The 20,277-nt window shown below is 36.7% G+C and overlaps 1 protein-coding gene across 1 annotated transcript; it reads right to left on the bottom strand.

The window, feature by feature from the left end:
- Window positions 1-3,039: 3,039 nt before the first annotated feature.
- LOC141398653 (uncharacterized) lies at window positions 3,040-4,932 on the bottom strand. The gene is made up of 2 exons (XM_073976157.1): window positions 4,847-4,932; window positions 3,040-4,572 (listed from the first exon to the last, which is right to left on the bottom strand). The coding sequence occupies exons 1-2, from the start codon at window positions 4,853-4,855 to the stop codon at window positions 3,571-3,573; spliced, it is 1,011 nt and encodes a 336-aa protein (XP_073832258.1). The 5' UTR covers window positions 4,856-4,932; the 3' UTR covers window positions 3,040-3,570.
- Window positions 4,933-20,277: the final 15,345 nt, after the last annotated feature.

Below are 20,277 nucleotides of genomic sequence, written 5' to 3'. Positions count from 1 at the left end.
ATTATAGCCGCTGTTGGTGTGTAAGGTTGTGGTTCTGGATATACGTACAATAAGTGTACAAAAATTACTAAATGGTCATGATAGCTCAATTAATTTAATTACATGAAACTGGTACACAATTTGGTTCAAATTGTTATCGTGTAAAGGGGTAGAGCTGAAATTGTGAAATTCCGTATTAGTATAGTAGTTGGCGTTTATAGTGGAGATAGAGAGGATGTTTTGGAAATTATGTATACGAAAACTACTAACTCGCGGTTTGGATATAAGGAAGTCATTTTTGAAACTTATACATATTATAAGTACTAAATTTGGTACCAGTTTGGTGTTGCATGAAGAGATAAAGGTGAAATTTCGAATTTTTTTATAAGAGTTTGTGTTGGTGTTTAGATAAGGATTTTTTGAAATGCATAGACATTCTGAAATTAGGCTGAGGGCTGGCTGATTTATTGAGAAATAGGAAATGTACTAAATGGTATTAAATTTGCCGATGGGTGGAGCATCGAAGCTGGAATTATATAATTAGTGTTTGAAAAAGTTGCAATCTTATGGTATTGGTTCATTGTTAGAGTTGGTGGCACAATAAGTGTACTAGAAGTATTAAATAATACTAAATATTGAAGAAATGGTATTGTGTGAATTGAAAAATGAAATTTGTTATGAGAATCACAGTTGAGATCAGAGGATCAGTGTCAGAAGGTTCATTTAAATCCACCTTTAAATGTATGAAAGGTTCCTGCATGTAATACCATTGGCATTGGGTGAACAAGTAGAGTTAAAACTGTGAAATTTGAACTAAGGTCCTGAATTTAAAAAAAAATTGTTCTAAATAGTGTACTATTGTTTTTATGTTAACACGAATTCGTTTTCTAAATAATGTACTAAAATCAACAAGTCAAACGTATCTTTTCAACAAAATTGTTTTTATTTTTGTTGTCTATTCTGAACGTTATAGTAAGTTCATTTGAAAAAGAAAAATCTATGCGGCTAATGTTTCACAAGTGGTTTTTACACCCTGAGAACAAAAAGACATAAAATAAAATGTCTCAAAAATTAATGGCCTGTTTCTCTAAGACGATTCGAATTTAAATTCGTTCGAATTACTACCAAACTCCTGTTGTTGTTGTAGGAAATGTTTGATTGAAAATAAAAACAATTCAAATATTGTTTAAAAATAGAAGTTTTGTTGTAGTTCGAACGACTTTGTATTCTTAGAGAAACAGACCATAACTGTTATATAGGGTAACGTCTTTTGAATAAAGTCTAATAGAACATGGACTGGAATTTAAAATGTTGGCCGCTGTTGAAATGTAGAGGTATTTTTCGAAATTCGAACAAAACTTGTACGAACAGTACTTAAATGAAATTAAATATCAATTCAAATAAATATTAGTACATCAAAATTTTCACTGTTCATCATATTATATATTGTTTATTTGTATATAATTCCTTTTCCGCATACGAAGTAGCGGGCATTTTGCTAGTATATACATATTTCGCAAAGTAGCCTACATATGGAAAAAACTACTGACCTTTCCTCTGATGTAAATTGCAATAAAGTGTTTGCTAGATAACGGGCCTACTGCCTAATATATAATGGGTTCTGTGTAGAGAACCACATTTTTATCCCATGCTACATATTGTCTCTCCAAAAGTTTATGTAACACCACGAAATATTCGTCCTAGACCCCTTATTTGGTATGCCAAAATTCATATCTCGACGAGATAAAGCGATTTAGCGATGTGTGTCCGTCAATTAAAACTTGTAAACAAACTTAACGAATTTTTTAATTTTTTTAAGGAGGTTGGGTTCGGGCCAGAATAAAAATGATTAGTTTTTGGTGATGATCGTGAAATGTTCAGGGGATGAAATGGACCAAAAAAAAAATTTTAACCAATTTTGTAGCGGCTCTGTAGGTCAAAATAATAACCCGCAAAATTTTAAACAAAGTTTGAGTTTATGGTGAAGAAGAAGCGTACAAACCAACGTGAAGATCAGATAATACTTAGCGGGTTAAATGGTAGCGGGTTAGTGGTATAGGGTATCCCATGGTCGGCTCCGTCCGACTATAGACTTTTCTTACTTGTTTATTTTTTTTTTTTTTTTTAATAAACATGTGTAAGAATTAAACTGTTATCAAAAATAATTTTGTAATAATTTTGGTTTTGCAATAATTAAGTTGACTAACTATATTTTCGATCGATTTCACGTATTTGTTATGTATGTCGGCACCGCCTGACTTTGAGCCTTTCCTTGCTGGTTTTCTTTTGTACAGTCATAGGTTGAGGGTTTTAAATCGACTGCCTCGACTGAAAAGCCCAAAAGGTATATAAAAACTCTGCCGGTACAAAATAAATTTACTGATTAGCACGATTACCTACGAATTGAATATCCGACTTGGCTGAAACTTTGTACATAGTCAAAATTTTTCCAAAATAACATCAACCTCCAAAAAGGTACACACATATAACGGACAACATTTTGGAATACCTCATTCACAAAAGTTAATATGTTCGCTTAAGTACCACAAATTTAAATATTTATTTCATATCCCCTTTATTGGCATTGTCGTGATCGGACATGTAGGTGCCTAAATAGGTGAACTTCTGTATTCGCTCGATATACTACATAAAAAGGTACTATTGCTCAGTGTGCAATTTATTATAATTTATTTTGGCATTTGTCGTAATTTTAAGCCTTTACGTATTTTCGCGTTTATCATCGACGTAATCAAGCAAGTTTAACCTTAAGCCAGTGATGGGCACCAACAACTTTCCTATGCCCCCGGCCTACGACACACACGTACACTGTAAACACATTCGTTCGGTTAACGCATTGTTTACGTTTCCACTCACACTAACGCAAGTTATAATTTGCAAATGTGTGATTTTGGCCATGACTACCTTAAGCGAAAGACTCTCGGCAACCTAAGAAACAATGAGTTGTATCTGAAAACAAATATCAGTTAACATCACTTGAATTTTCCTTATAAAAATGTCTAATACTTTTTCTAAACAAACATAAAGTAAAACACCTTGCGATTTTCATTGAGAGTTCATTTCATTTCTAACTATAATATACATATTTATATTTAGATAGAAGGAAATACAAATATATTTATAAATCGCTTAAGCTACAATGTCAACATGAGTATTAAATAAGGAAAACAAAAACAAAATAATACATTTGGCTTAGTCTACAATTAGTTGCGGAACTATGCAGCCAAGTCAACTATGTGCAGGGCAACATAGTCCAATCACTATGGTTTAGTGTTCCTTGCTGTTGGTGGGAACTATATTTTTCACAGTCTTCTCAATATGGATTTTCTCGTTGGTATGCTCCTTCTTCTCTCTTTCTCTATGTCCGTCCAGCTCAACTTTGCGTGCTTGATTTATTTGCATCTTGGATGTTTAAATGTTGCAAACAATTTAGTGTCGTTTTTCGCTTGTAATCGCGTTCTGTGCTTTGGAAATGTTATGCTGTTGGAATTGGTTGTTTCTATTATGGATTTGTGGTTTTAGTTGTTTAAGACTTAACGCTATAAAGCCTTTATGAAGTACATCAATTAATCCTTAGTGATGATGTGAGTAGTGGGAGTAACCATGTCCATGTTCGTGCTTTTCAAAAACTGGAACTTCGACGTGGTATTTTTCGGGAATTGGTATTTCCTTGTGAAGAGGAACTTTGACTTCGGAATAGACGGGATATGGTTTCTCGATGGGAACCTTGACTTCATATGGTACTGCCTTCTCTACTGTGTAGTGAACCTTCTTCTCTACGGTGTAGGGTTGGGGAACAGGTACCTTGACATGCACTGGGTAGGGTTTCTCAACCTCCACTTTGTATGGCTTGTCTACGGGTACTTTAACTTCGTATGGCACCTTTTTCTCCACAATAACTTCATAGGGTTTCTCAACTTCAACGGGGTAGGGTTTGGGAACTTCAACGGGATAAGGTTTCTCTACGGGTACCTTAACTTCATAGGGCACCTTCTTGATGACTTCATAGGGTTTTGGTACTGGTACTTCAACCTTTACCTCATAGGGTACTTTCTTGATGACTTCGTAGGGTTGAGGTACTGGTACTTTGACTTCATAGGGGATTTTCTTGACGACCTCGTAGGGTTGTGGCACTGGAACCTTTACTTCATAAGGTTTGTCGACGGGATACTTGACTTCATAGGGTACTTTCTTTTCGACGGTGTAGGGTACTGGTTTGTGTACTGGAACCTTGACGTATTCCTTGACATGAACTGGTACTTTCTTTTCTACAATATAAGGTTCTGGCACGGAGACTTTCACTTCATATGGTACCTTCTTTTCCACGGTATATGGAATGTGTTTAACTACTTCATATGGTACAGGAACCTTCTTTTCAATTGTAACCGTCTTAATGTGTTCATGGTGTCCATAGTGACCACCATAGTGACCACCGTAATGACCGCCATAATCTCCCAGATGTAGGCCACGCTTTTCTACGACTTTATCATCTTTGCTATCTTTAGCAGCGGCAGAGGCAACTTCTTCAGCACAGCTGACCATTGCCACGCACAAGGCGAGACAAGGAAAAACAAACTGAAATTGAAAGCAAAAACAACAAATAAGTGAACGAATTACTAAGACATTGCATCTATTGTTATTGCATAACATCATCTTCAACAACAACAACAACTCTTGGGAAAACCACAAAGATTGCAAAAAGTTTTCAGAGTCTTGCAAAATCTTGAATTTCATGCTTCATAATTTTCCGGGTTGTTGTGTAATTGTGATTTCCCAACACATTGTTGGTGTTGTTGTTGCTGGTGGTTGAATGGTTTGTTTTTAATCCAAATATGTAGAGTAGGCTTACCATGCGCATTGTTGAGCTGTTGGAGAGAAACTATTACACTAAACTATTCGTTTCGTTTTAAACGAGATCCGTATTGATACTGATTCATACAACTTGCAACCACTGGCTTTTATATCACTTGGCAGCCATTCAACATTCACCACTCGGCACAGCGTAAAAGAAGAAAAAAAGACACCGACGACTGGTAAGCAGTACCAATGCGCAATCGCTGCTGCTGTTGCTGCTGCCTGCCATATGCACTCAACACATTAATCTAGGCTAGCAGTTAGTAAGCTAAAACAGCCAACTAACCAGCCGGTTAGACAGTCATCAAGTCAGACAGACAGCCAGCCAGGCAGCATGGTCATACAGCCAGCTAACTAACAACGTAATTTAAAAATGTAACAATCTCAACGTTGTCGTAATGGCGTAATTACATTTATTCAGTCATCCATCCATGGCACAACTGATGTTGTGTGTATGTCGGTCTGTCTGTCGCAGTATTTTGCCATTTGCATGTGGCAATGTCTGCAAAGAAGTCTTCCCGGGGAAGACTAGTGACTTTCAGGTAGTGTTACCAAAAATAAACAAAGCGATATTACAAAATGGTACCTCATACAACAATAATAGCACTGTGGTTAAATGAGATTTCAAATGTCCATAAAATTCTAGATTTTATTAAAGTTTACGCGTTCGTTATATTCTTAGCCGTTAAGACGATATTTGAGTAACTTAATAACCTTTATTTGTAATACCGACAGCTATTTTTGAAAATATTTGTCAGATATGATTACCATCGTCTGGTCATGGTCTTCTTCTGTAATGTAATACGCACGGCACAGAAGAAAAAAAGAATTTGTGTAATATTTGTAGTCGAAGAAGTGGCTATATTAAATTGAACTTATAATGCAATAAAACAAGTAAAAAAGTATTAGTCGGCTTTGCCGACAGAGATATACCCTCAGCCTGTGTGAATTAAAATACCTTTTTCTCGAAAAACGTATGTATTTAGGGGGGTTTCAAAATTTTGGGCGTAAGAACTTCCCGACAAAAATATGGACTAGGATAAAAGCTCAAAGCTTCGAGAGTTGCCATGCGCTCCAGCCACTACATATGGTGCCATATGGATTTTTTACACTTTTCGGACCCGAAAAATATGATTTTTAGAAAAATGTTCGCACAAAATTTTCGTATTTGGATGCAGATTTCTATGAAACTGTGTAGGCTACATTCACGACACATATATCAAATAACTCAGAATAGCGAGTTCTACAATAGTGTGTATGATTTTTTGAAAAACCTGTTTGCGGAATGAAATTAGAAGAAAATTTCAAAAAACACTTAAAATCTGGCTTCAAAATGTCAGCATCATTTAATGGTAGACGCAGATCAAATTTTGCAAACTTATACACTAGTGAGATGATCCTTATTTAGTTGCCTTCTACTTTTACTTTGACGGGAAAATCGTGAAAAGTGTGGTTTAATCACAAATCGAGAGAAAACAAAAAAAGACACCTTGGCTTCAACCCATTTTTACCCTTTATATAACATAAATGTAGCCACAGCTTCCACGAAAATTAACTTTTAAGGCCAATATTTTTTGCCAAGTCTAAAAACATTTCATTTTATCCAAAAGCATTTTATTTTTATAATATTCACCCACATTTCGCCCATATATTCCATATACCCTCGTAAGCATAAATGCTGAGGGTATAAATATAGATAATGACATGGTTTATTTATGGTCATAAAGATAATATCAATCAAAACTTAATTGCAATAAATTCTCTTAGTTTTAGAATTCATATCTGTTGAAATTGTGTATAATGGAAAGTAATGGTCTGTTTCTCTAAGACGATTCGAATTCAAATTCGTATGAGATACTACCAAACTCCTGTTGTGGTAAAAAAATTGTTTGATTGAAAACAAAATTTAAATTAAATAATTGTCAGAAATCAGAAGTTTGGTAGCGGTTCGAAAGAATTTGAATTCGAATCGTCTTAGTGAAACAGGCCATAAGTAACTTTAGGGGCTCAATATTGACTTCCCGAGGGTTGTGTGTTCTACGCGCACCGTTGGCGCGGGAGTTTTTTGTTAACAAAATAATGAGCAGTTGGTGGTGCACATGAAAGCGTTTAAACAATCCTTAATGTTCGTACGCGTGGCACAGTGTGTAGTATCTTTGCCTACAAATAAGAAGTTTGCATGATCAAATCCAGCAGACTTTATTTGTGGCGTTATCTGGAAATTGCCCAAGATTTATCTTCCGAAATTCGAAAAAGAAAATCCAGCATACCAAATAAACATATAACAAATGTTTCTTCAGCCTATTTTTCAGCTTCTAGTGGTCATAGAATAGCTGGACTACCATGGGTCAGTAGGATGTTTTCTAAGTAGTTACGTCAATCAAAAGTACTATAAAAACTCTTTATTTGGTATTGATTTTTTTTTTGCTGGCCATGTTTGAATTATATATGTATGAATTTTATCTTTTTATTGCTCATTTAGCTTTTATTTCTCAGATAACATTTGTTTTAGTGTTCTGTCCGAATTCGGTCTGGATCTCTGCGCCATTTTCCGAATCTGAATAAGGTATCAAAAATCAGTACAGAAGTTTTGTCAAAGAAACATTCGATTTTCCACACGAATTCGTTTAGAACTCGAGCTAAAACTCTTGAGAATTCTAAGGAAATTTTGATTTTCATGACAATTTCAGACAAACTATACCCTCAGCCTTTAGGCTAAAGAGGGTATTTACACTTTGATACGACCAAAAATGTGCCTCATCGAAATAATGGTTTTAGACCCCAAGTATGTTTGTACGATATCTGTTTCAGACAATTTTGAGTAGATCTAGCAATGTCCGTCCGTCTGTCTGTCTGTCTGTCAGTCTGTCTGTCTGTCTGGCTGGCTGGTGCGCACGATAACTCTCGAACGGATCAATCGATTCGGTTCAAATTTTGGGTATAGAAATATTTTGTCCAGATTCGATTTAAGTTCGAAGATGGGCGATATGGGTCCACTCCTTCAGGTACCTCCCCCACAAATGTTCAAAAATTGTCGCAAAACTTGTGCGCACGATAACTCTTGTAGGGAATAACCGATTTGGTCCATACTTTACACATCGTGTAATTTCTACCAAACTTAGATGAGGTTCCAATATGGACTCAATCGGTCCACTCCTTCGGGTACCTCCCACACAAAATTTCGGAAAAGTTCAGATTAGGACCAGGTGTCGAATCGCTTTGATTTTTGTTTACGCAAGTTGTATTCGCTGTCCTCTATACGACGCTGTAAGTTTTATTAGGGGCAAGTCCATTCTTCCTGAGAAAATAGCCTGAAAGTTACAAAAACCCTATGACACCGTGTGTAGTGGTTGGAGCGCAAGATAACTCTCGAACGGATCTGCCGATTCGGTCCAAAATTTGGCTTTCGCAATATTTTGTCCAAACGTAGTTCATGTTCAAAGATGGATTATATCGGTCCACTTCTTCCGGTACCTCCCCCACAAAAGTTCGAAAATGTTCGGAAAATTTGTGCGTACAATAACTCTTGAAGGGAGTAACCGATTTGGTCCATACTTTGCACATTATGAGATTTCTTCCAGACCTAGATGAGGTTCCAATATGGACTCAATCGGTAAACTCCTTCGAGTACCTCCCACACAAAATTTCGGAAAAGTTCAGTTTAGGACCTGCTCTCGAATCGCCTTGGTTTTTGTTGTAACATCTTGTATTCACTGCCCCCTATACGAAGGTACAAGTTTCCTCGGGGCAAGTCCATACTTCCTGAAAAAATAGCCTGAAAGTTGAAAAACAAACCCTTTGACACTATGTTTATGGGTGGAAACGCAAGATAATTCTCGAACGGATATGCCGATTCCGGCCAAAATTTGGCCTTCGTAATATTGTTTCCAAACTTAGTTTAAGTTCGTAGATAAGCAATATCGGTCCACTCCTTCAGGTACCTACCCCACAAATGTTCAAAAATATTCAGAAAAATTATGCGCACGATAACTCCTGATAGGAGTGACCGATTTGGTCCATACTTTACACATTCTCATAATATCTACCAGATATACATAGATCAGGTTCGAATATGGACTATATTTGTCCACTCCATCCCGTAACTCCCACACCAAATTTTGGATAAGTTCACTTTAAGACCTGCTATTGAATCACTTTGATTTTTGTTGAAGCAACTTACATTCACTGCCTCAATTACGATGGTAAAAGTTATTTCAGGGGCAAGTCCATACTTCTTGAGAAAACAGCCCGAAGGGTGTAAAAACCCCCTATGGCACCCCCATGGTCTATGTCGGTCCATTCCTTTAAGTACCTTTTCCGCAAAAATTTGGAACTTTAATCCTAATCAACATTTTTGTCGATTCATACGACCAAAATTTTGAAACCCCCTAACTACATAATTTTTTGGGGAAAAAGTGTTTCAATTTGCACAGGCTGAGGGTATATCTCTGTCGGCAAAGCCGACTGATACTTTTTTACTTGTTGTAGAGCACTTAAGCAACAGTGAACAAAGATATAACGCTTATTCCTGATGGCCCACAAGGTCTCTAACAAAAATATCATCACGCCATAACGCGGAAGTTCGACTCACGGCGCATCTGTCCTTCGGGGTTCATAATATACTCACTAAGGCCTTTCTTCCCCAAGATGAATTTTCCGTGCCCCAGACTTTCACCTCCATTTTGTTGCACAGTGTTATCTAATCTATATATATAAAAGAGTAGTGAGGTGAGTGACTGACTGACTGATTGACTGACTGATTCATCAGCGCCCAGACGAAACCGCTGAAGCTAGAAAGTTGAAATTTTGGGTGTAGGTTGCTGTTGGTGTGTAGGGGTGAGATAAGGCTGGGTTTTTGGAAATTCGACCTAGAAGTGTACGAAAAGTACTAAAAGGTACTAAATATGTTACCCTTTGTATTAGGCAAAAGGTAAGAGCTAGAATTCTGAAATTTGGAACGAGGGTAACTGATGGAGAGCTAGAAAGATGTACCAACGGGTTTTTGGAAATTCGAACTACAAGGGTACGAAAAGTACTAAATGGTACTAAATTTAGTACAATTTGGATTTGTGTGAACGGATAGAGCTGGAATCCTGAAATTTGAAATTAGGGTAACTTGTAGAGAGTAAGAAAGAAAGGTTTTTGGAAATTCGAACTATAAGTGCACGAATAGTACTAAATGGTACTAAATTTAGTACAATTTGGATTTGGGTGAACGGATAGAGCTGGAATACAGGCATTTGGAATGAGGGTCACTGATGAAGAGTAATAATGAAAGGTTTTTGGAAATTCGAACTGTAAGGGTACGAGTAGTACTAAATGGTACTAAATTTAGTACAATTTTGATTTGGGTGAACGGATTGAGCTGGAATACAGACATTTGGAAATAGGATCACTGATGAAGAGTAACAATGAAAGGTTTTTGTAAATTCGAACTATAAAGGTATGAAAAGTACTAAACGGTACTAAATTTAGTACAATTTGTGTTTGGGTGAACGAATAGAGCTGGATTCCTGAAATTGGGAATGAAGGTCACTGATGGAGAGTAAAAAAGAAAGGTTTTTGGAAATTCGAACCATAAGTGCACGCAAAGTTATAATGGTACTAAATTTAGTACAATTCGGATTTGGGTGAACGGATAGAGCTGGAATCCTGAAATTTGGAATGAGGACCACTGATGAAGAGCAAAAATGAAAGGTTTTTGGAATTCGAACTATAAGTATACGAAAAGTAATAAATGGTACTAAATTTAGTACAATTTGGGTTTGGGTGAACGAATAGAGCTGGAATCCAGAAATTTGGAATGAAGGTCACTGATGGAGCGTAAAAAAGGAAGGTTTTTGGAAATTCGAATTACAAGGGTGCTAAATGGTACTAAATTTAGTACAATTTGGATTTGTGTGAACGGATTGAGCTGGAATCCTGAAATTTTTAATGAGTGTCACTGATGAAGAGTAACACAGAAAGGTTTTTAGAAATTTGAACTATAAGTCCACGAAAAGTACTAAATGGTACTAAATTTAGTACAATATGGATTTGGGTGAAAGGTTTTTGGAATTCGAGCTATAAGTGTACGAAAAGTAATAAATGGTAGTAAATTTAGTACAATTTGGGTTTGGGTGAACGAATAGAGCTGGAATCCTGAAATTTGGGATGAAGGTCACTGATGGAGAGTAAAAAAGAAAGGTTTTTGGAAATTCGAATTAAAAGTATACGAAAAATACTAAATTGTACTAAATGTAGTACCATTTGGATATGAGTTAACGAATAAGGCCGGAATCCTGAAATTTGGAATGGGGGTCACTGATGAAGAGTACGAAAGGTGTACCAAAGGTCGAAAAGTCATAAATGGTAGTAAGTTTAGTATGATTTGGATTTGAAGAGCTGGAATCCTGAAATTTGGAATTAAGATTACTGTTGGAATATAGAATCGAGATATGGAGGTAGCTTTGGAAAATCGTACTAATGTGCACGAAGCAGTACTAAATGGTACGGAATTCGCTACAATTTGTATTTGCGTGAACAGATTACTGTTGGAGTGTAGGATTGAGGTAGTTTTGGAAATTCGTACTTATGGAAAAGTGCTAAATGGAACTACATTATCAATAAATTGGGTTTAGGTGAACGGATAGAGCTGAGATATGAAAGTACATTTCGGAAAATCGTGTACGAAAAGTGCTAAATGGTACAAAATTTGGTACCTTTTGGTATTTGCTATATGATATAGAATTTTGTACAATTTGTGATTTTGTAAAGGGTAGAACTGGAATTTCGAAATTCGGTATTAGATTAGCAATTGGTGTTTAGAGTGGAGGTAGGGAGGAGGTTTTGAAAATTCGTACTTATTTATAGTACAATAATGGGTTTCAGGGGAACAGATAAAGTTGGAAAAGTGAATTGGGGTTAGGATATATGTTGAATATAAGGAAGTAATTTTTGAAACGTTTACCTATGTGTAGGAAAAGTTGGGTAACATGTTGATACAAAACCATTTTAAATAGCTAAGGTACTAAATTTGGTGTTGGGTGTAGGAACAAAGCTGGGATTATATAATTTAAAAATACGCTATTTGTACAAAAAATACTAAATGGAAAATATTTGTTATGAAAAACGCTCTAAAGTTTGAGACAAAGTTCTGAGTTTGAAAAATTTTACTGAATATTGCCCCATTGATTTGATGTTAACGCCAAGGAGTTTCTAAATAATGTACTGAAATTAAGTAGTCAAACGTGAAGTATCTTTTCAAAAAAGGTTTTTTGTTCTGACCGCTTTGGTATGTAAATTTGAAAACGTGGTCCAATGCTACAATTTTGTTAACTAGAAGGTATTTACCCCTGATATTAAAAAATCCTAAAAAAATCCTAAATCTTCAAAATATCTCTTCTAATAAACGTGGATTGAAGTGGAGATTTTTTAAATTAAACATCTATATCCTCTGAGTATTCAAGGTCCAAATTTAAAGAAAATTGGACAATATACATTTGTTCTTCTTTAAAAATACACTAATTCGAGAGGTACCGTTATATGGGGATATACGAAAACGTGGCCGAAAATTTAACGGACCTATTCGGGTTCTGGGCGAAACCGCTAAAGCTAGAACCTTGAATTGTGAATGTGCGTGATTGTTGTTGTGAAGGGGTGAGATAAAGTTTAGTGTTTGGCAATTCGTACTGGAAGAGAATGCTGTGTTAGTGAAGGGGTAAAACCAGGAGTCAAATCTGAAATTTGCAATATGATACGTAGTTTTGGAAATTCGAAATAAAAAATATGGTAGCTGTGTAGGGATGCGATACGGCAAATTTTTTTTTTTAATTCTGACTACAATTGAAAAAATATTGGTAATAAAAATAGGTCTCAGTACAACAGAATCTCCAGTATTCACCATTCCCGTATTAAATATTGTTTATATATATTTCGTTTCCTTTCCGCATACGAAGTAGCGGGCATTTGCTAGTCTAATATAAAAAAATGTGTTCAGCTAGGTGAAAGGTACCACCTACGGGGCTATATCAAAGAGTCAACCGATCTTTAAATTTTTTGGCGGAAATGTTTTATAGCTGCAGGGAACTTCAAGAGTCAAATTGAGGGTAGTTTCATCAAAACAATGTAGACCCTCAAAAATGGACCCATGTTGACGAATTTTAGTGAAGAAATTTCGTGACCACTGAAAATTCCCGAAAATCGGGAGGTACAGTTATATGGGGGGATATACCAAAACATGGACCTATGTATATTGACTATTGTTTTTGAATAGACAAAATTGCAGCTAAAATTCTCAAAATACCGATCATTACAGCTAGTTCGGTTAAAAATTGCAGCTAAAATTCTCAAAATACCGAAAATCGGGAAATACCGTTATATGGGGGCTATACCAAAACATGCACCTATGTTGACGATGTTTCGTTGGAGATGCTTTATGACCACTGAGAACTTCAAATGTCAAATTACAGCTATTTTGGTTAAAAACTTTAGCTAAAATTCTCAAAATACCGAAAATCGGGAGGTACCGCTATATGGGGGCTATACCAAAACATGGACCTATGTTGACGATGTGTGGTGGAGATGTTTCATGACCACTGAGAACCTCAAATGTCAAATTACAGCTAGTTCGGTTAAAAATTGTAACTAAAATGCTCAAAATACCGAAAATCGGGAGGTACGGTTATATGGGGGCTATACCAAAACATGGACCTATGTTAACGATGTTTAGTGGAGATGTTTCATGACCACTGAGAACCTCAAATGGCAAATTACAGCTAATTCGGTTAAAAATTGTAGCTAAAATTCTCAAAATACCGAAAATCGGGAGGTACGGTTATATGGGGGCAATACCAAAACATGGACCTATGTTGACGATGTTTAGTGGAGATGTTTCATGACCACTGAGAACCTCAAATGGCAAATTACATCCAATTCGGTTAAAAATTGTGGCTTACATTCTCAAAATACCGAAAATCGGGAGGTACCGTTATATGGGGACTATACCAAAACATGGACCTATGTCCATATCTTTTGGAATATAAGTTTGTTGATCACTAGGAACCCTAAGTGCCAAATTATAGCTAATTCGGTTTGCAAATGTGGCGAATAACGTCAAAATACCTCAAATCCGGAGGTACCGTTATATGGGGGCTATACCAAAGAGTGGACCGATATAGCCCATCTTCGAACTAGACCTGCCTATGGAAAAAAGAGCCTCGGGTGCAAAATTTCAGCACTCTATCTCAATTATTGCGGACGCTAGAGTGATTCCAACAGACGGACAGACGGACATGGCTAGATCGTCTTAGAATTTTATCCTGATCAAGAATATATATACTTTATAGGGTCGCAACTGATTAGTTCGATGTGTTACAAACGGAATGACAAACTTAATATACCCTCCATACTATGGTGGAGGGTATAAAAACAAGTAAGAGATGGCTATTGTCGGACGGGGCCGACCATGTGATATCCTACACCACTTCCTCTGTGAACCATAGATGGTCTGTTGGGAATTATGACGTATCTGACAGACATTTCTGACGTATATTACATACGTCGTAAACCTAGCCAAAAAAAACTAAGTTTTTAACAGAATAAACAATTCATTGATATGAGGGAAGTCTCCCTTGTCCCTTCTGGGATGTTTGTGGAACAATCATATATATTAAACATTTCTAATAAACATTCTAAACTTGGAAAATTGTCATTGTTTAGCACGTTCTGCTACATCTTTAAATTTTCTTTGAATATCAGAATCTGGGTATACACCTAATATTACTGAATTTATGTATAAGACCCTAAAACTATTACCAGTTTCAATGCAATTTGTCATATGTCTGATTGTCTGATATTCGATCGTGAAATTTTCGACCGACGGACATTGCTCCAATTTATTCAACACTACAAATGATATATATATATATATGGTAATATTCAAAAAAGTTTTACAATCGTTGAAGTTGAGGTTCACCATTAAATAAGTCGCGAACTGTTGATATATTTTATAAAATATGGATACATTTATATTAATTGAAGTGTTTTAGTCAAGATCTCATAATATGGACCATAACAATTAATTTTCGTGGAAGCTGCGTTGGTGGTAATATAAAAAAATGGGAAAAATGTGTTGAAGTAATCAAGTTTTTTTGTGTTCTTTCTTGATTTCTGGCCAAACCACGCAAAATTCAAACCTGTGCTCAAAGAAAGAACTAAGGAATACCCCTTGGGAAACATGGTTCTAGTGCATGACTTTTCGATATATACACTACATCCCACTAAAATCGATGCTGATATTTTGAAGTTTTGATTTCAGTGTTTTTCGAATTTTTCTTATAATTATATGGTGCAACTGGATAATATTTTCAAACTAGTTACAGGATTGTAGAACTCGCGATTCCACGTCTTTCGATGTATATCTCATGAGTGTGCTCCCTACAGCTTCCTAGTAATAGGAGCCCAAAGGCCGAAATTTGGTGCGTAAATTTTCTGAAAAAACCTATTTTTTGGCTTTAAAATTTACAACTGTCGTACAGGTACCCCTGAACCCCGCGTGATTTTAGTTTTTTTACGTGCCGGATCTAATAAGACCTTTCTCGTTCGAATCGATCCACTAAAACGCCGGATATATATACCTTGAAAGTAGGAAATTCTGCAAAAATATATTTTGACAATTCCGCGGATTGAACCGCGCTTTTCTTTGATTATTTTTACATAAATGTAATCCTTTATATGCGATTATAATATTTGCCAAAAAAAAATGTGTCACAAATTACAAAGATTCGGGAGTAATATCCCTATTTATCCCAAAATAGGATGTGGTGGCACATCCGCAGTTCTTGACGAATCTGTCTAAAATCATTTATATTGACGTATTTTTAATAGGCGGCCATTGAAATCGGATGCACCTTATAATCATATGCACATCGCGCAATTTTTGCCCACTTGAATGTTTTTTGAATAGTAAGATGCAACTGATGGCACACTTTGGCCGCTGAATGAAACATGGGAAAATCCATGCATATTGATAGACATGGACTCCCTGTATCCGAAAAGCACATGCACCTCAACTGATTTAAACGGATTCGCGAATTACACGCTTTTCAACTTTTCTGTTTTTTCTTTGATTGTGATTTCAATATTACTCTGTACTTCTTATTTCTATTGCTTATCACAGAAAGCAAATATACTTTCACGATGACTAATTACTTTTTTCTTAGAAGTTTAAGCAAAATACTTCAGGATTTGGATGGAAATTTAGCGAAATAATGGAATAACTACCAACATTTATTTTTCAAATTTTTCGTATTTAACCAAAAATATATTTTTGAAATAATTTCCAACAATAAGTTTCCGTTGTTTGTTGTTGCTGTAATATGCAAGTTATAAGCGCGATCTTTATAATTTTGGTCTCACATTTTTCTACGCGTTGTCTAGATTCTGTACGTATTTTTAAATTATTTTTTTAGAGATTTTTTGGCCTCTGATTTAGAATAAATAAAATTTATTCCAAGATTTCTTTAATATTTTTTGATTTTCCGCGAAAATAAAAATAAATTTAGCAAATATTTTATTATCTACGGATAGATATCAAATGCTGCTAACGATTCATATATACATGTTCTTATTACAGCACAATAGGAATTTTTAAATATTTTTTCTTTACAAGAGAGTAAAACCGGATATAACTTTTGAGTGCAGCATCCAATTTTGTGAACGCGAACAGATTTAAAACCACGATTTTTTTCGTAACCCATGTACCAAAAATTGCGGATGTGCTCGCCAAAAAAGTTTTTAATTTTTTTCTATGTAATTGTAAAGGAAATTTGAAATTTACCATATATATATATATATATATACTAGCAAAGTGCCCGCTACTTCGTATGCGGAAAGGATATAAAAAACAAATAAACAGTATAAAATATGAAAATGGCGAACACTGAAAATTTTATTGCACTAATACCAATTTTAATCAATATTTATTGTTATTTTAGTACTGTTCGAATCCTCTTTAGTTCGATTTGAAAAAGATCAGCAGTATCTCACCCTTACATATTAACAGCGATACCAACTTTGCACACCAATACTCACCCTAAATCCAAAGAATACAGATTTCAGCACTGTCTCTACACCCAACAACAAATTGAGTGCCATTAAGTACTCTTCGTACCCATAAGTACGAATTTCCAAAACTACCTCAATCCTACTCTTCAACAATAATCTCAATTCCAAATTTCAGGATTCCAGATTCCAAATCCCAATTGTACGAAATGTAATACTTTTCGTTCTCATAAGTACGAATTTCCAAAACAACCACAATCCTACACTCCAACAAAAATCTCAATTCCACATTTCAGGATTCCAGTTTTATCCATTCACCCAAATCCCCATTGTACAAAATTTAGTACCATTTAGTACTTTTTGTACTCTAAGTACGAATTTCCAAAACTCCTTAGTTCTACACTGCAACAGTAATGTCAATTCCGAATTTGAGGATTCCAGCTCTATCCGTTCACCCAAATCCAATTTGTACTATATATAGTACCATTTAGCACTGTTCGTACACATAAGTAAAAATTTCCAAGAGTACCTCAATTCTATACTTCAACAATAATCTCAATTACGAATTCAGGATTCGTTCACTCAAATCACCATCGAACCAAATTTTGTACCATTTAGTACTTTGGTCACTTCATCAGCGACACTCAGTCTAAATTTGAGGAATCAAGCTCTATCCGTTCACCCAAATACAAATTGTACTAAATTTACTACCACTTAGTACTGTTCGTACACATAAGTACGAATTTCCAAAACTTCCTCAATCCTACACTCCACCAGTAGTCTCAACTTCAAATTTCGAGATTCCAACTCTATCTGTTCACCCAAATCGTAATTGTACCAAATTTAGTACCACTTAGTACTTTTCGTACCCATAAGTACGAATTTTCAAAACTATTTCCATTCTATTCTCTAACATCAGCCTTAATTCAAATTTCAGGATTCCAGCTCTATCCGTTTGGGTGACGTAGGGGATGGAAGATACCAAGGAACGGTCCTGACCGGTTTTAACATGGCAAAGCCCAGGATTTATCTTGGTCCCTCTTTCATCTCAAGTGGACACTGACCTCCCCGTGGTGTCACCTGGGGAACTGCCTTTAACACCCGTTAAAGGTAGTGAGCTAACATGTGCCGCGCGTTCACCCATACGAACGTTAAAAACTTGGGTTTGGGCGTCGGGTTAGTAACCCTCCCCTAGAAAAAAACAGCCTACTATGAAAAAACGAAAGAAAAGAAAAACAAACCCCTCTAAAGTTGACGAACCCCGCAAACGTTTTAAGGACCATGATCTGCGAATCTGCACCTGGAATGTTCGCACTCTTTATAGAGAAGGTGCAGACTTCGCATTGGCAGACGTACTTGGAAAGTACAAAGCCGATATTACTGCCATTCAGGAAATACGATGGACTGGGAAAGATGTCACAACAACACCTAAAGGTGACGCACTGTATTATAGCTGCCATGACACAAAGCATGAGTTTGGTTGCGGTTTTGTAGTTGGTCGGAGGTTAAAACATCTGGTCTCCAGCTTCACCCCAGTGAATGAAAGACTTGCTACAATTCGATTTAAAGCAAAATTCTTCAACATCAGCTTTATCTGCGCTCATGCCCCAACCGAAGACAAGGACGAACAGACCAAAGATATATTCTACGAGAGCTTAGAAGAAACATATGACCGTTGTCCTGCCCATGACATTAAAATTGTTCTAGGCGATTTTAATGCCAAAATTGGAAAGGAGAATATCTTTGGACAAACAGTTGGGAAATTCAGTCTACATAGTGAAACATCAGACAATGGAATGAGGCTGATAGACTTCGCAGCGGCAAAAAACATGGTAGTTAGCAGTACCAGATTTAAGCATCTCGATATTCATAAGGGCACTTGGCTGTCTCCAGACCAAAGAACAATAAATCAAATTGATCACGTTGTGATAGATGGAAGACATTCATCGAGCGTGTTGGATGTACGATCGTTCCGAGGAGCAAACATAGATTCGGACCATTACCTCGTTGCAGCAAAGGTACGTACCCGTCTAAACGTTGCAAATAAAGCACGGACAGACACAACACGAAAGTTGGACATCGCCAAGCTGCAAACACAACAGATAGCCACAGCATATTCCACTCAACTGACCCAATTGCTTAATGATAGCGCTTCTCGTCCCGATAACATATCAGCACAATGGCAAAATATTGCCCACTCCATGCAAACAGCCGCAAAATCAGTACTTGGATACCAGAGACCTCCACCAAAGAATCCGTGGTATGACCAGGAGTGCCGTGCTGCTACCGAAGAAAAAAATGCGGCATATAGGGCTACTTTACAATCAGTAGCAACGCGTAGCGCACGAGAGAGGTATCGGGAGAAAAGGAGAGAGGAGAAACGTCTTTTCCGCAGGAAAAAGAGAGAAATGGAAAAGAGGGAGTGTGAACAAATGGAGATGTACAGGAGACAGAACGAAGTCCGAAAATTCTACCAAAGAGTGAAGCATCAAACTGATGGCTTTGGTACAGGAATATCGTCCTGTAGAGATCAACAAGGTAATTTGGTAACTGATACAGATAGTGTGCTCAGGATATGGAAAGAACATTTTTCCAAACTGTTGGTATCCGATAGCAGTGAAGACGGCGAAGATACCACAGATCCAATCCCAGATGATGGTATTGAATGTATACCGCCCAGCCAAGATGAGGTAAGGACAGCAATAAACCGGCTGAAGAATAATAAGGCGGCAGGAGCAGATGGCCTACCAGCCGAGCTGTTCAAAACCGGAGGCGACACGCTGATAAGGTGTATGCATCAGCTAGTTAGCACCATCTGGCAGGAAGAACGCGTACCCGACGATTGGAACGTGAGCATCCTATGTCCAGTCCACAAGAAGGGTGATAAGACTGTGTGCTCCAATTATAGGGGCATAAGTCTGCTCCCTATTGCATATAAGATAGTATCTGGCATATTGTGTGAGAGACTAAAGCCTATGGTCAATGAAATTATTGGACCCTATCAGTGCGGCTTTAGACCTGGCAAATCCACCATTGACCAGATATTTACCTTGAGACAAATCCTGGAAAAGACCCAAGAAATGCAGATCGACACCTTCCATCTTTTCGTCGATTATAAAGCAGCATTCGACAGCCCTATACGTTCAAAGGTGTTCCAAGCCATGTCTGATTTTGGTATTCCTGCAAAGCTCATTCGACTTTGTAGAATGACATTAACTGAGACGAGATCCTCAGTTAAAATTGGAAAGAACCTCTCCGAAGAGTTTACTACCAAAAGAGGTTTCAGACAAGGAGACGGCCTGTCGTGTGATCTATTCAACATCCTGCTGGAAAAGGTCATACGAGACGCGAAGGTCAAAAGAAATGGAACGATATACACGAACA

Source organism: Musca autumnalis, unplaced genomic scaffold, assembly GCF_047663935.1.
Source record: "Musca autumnalis isolate F117 unplaced genomic scaffold, ASM4766393v1 scaffold_3, whole genome shotgun sequence".
Taxonomy (NCBI): Eukaryota; Metazoa; Arthropoda; class Insecta; order Diptera; family Muscidae; genus Musca; species Musca autumnalis.
This window is presented reverse-complemented; position numbering and strand designations above follow the sequence as displayed.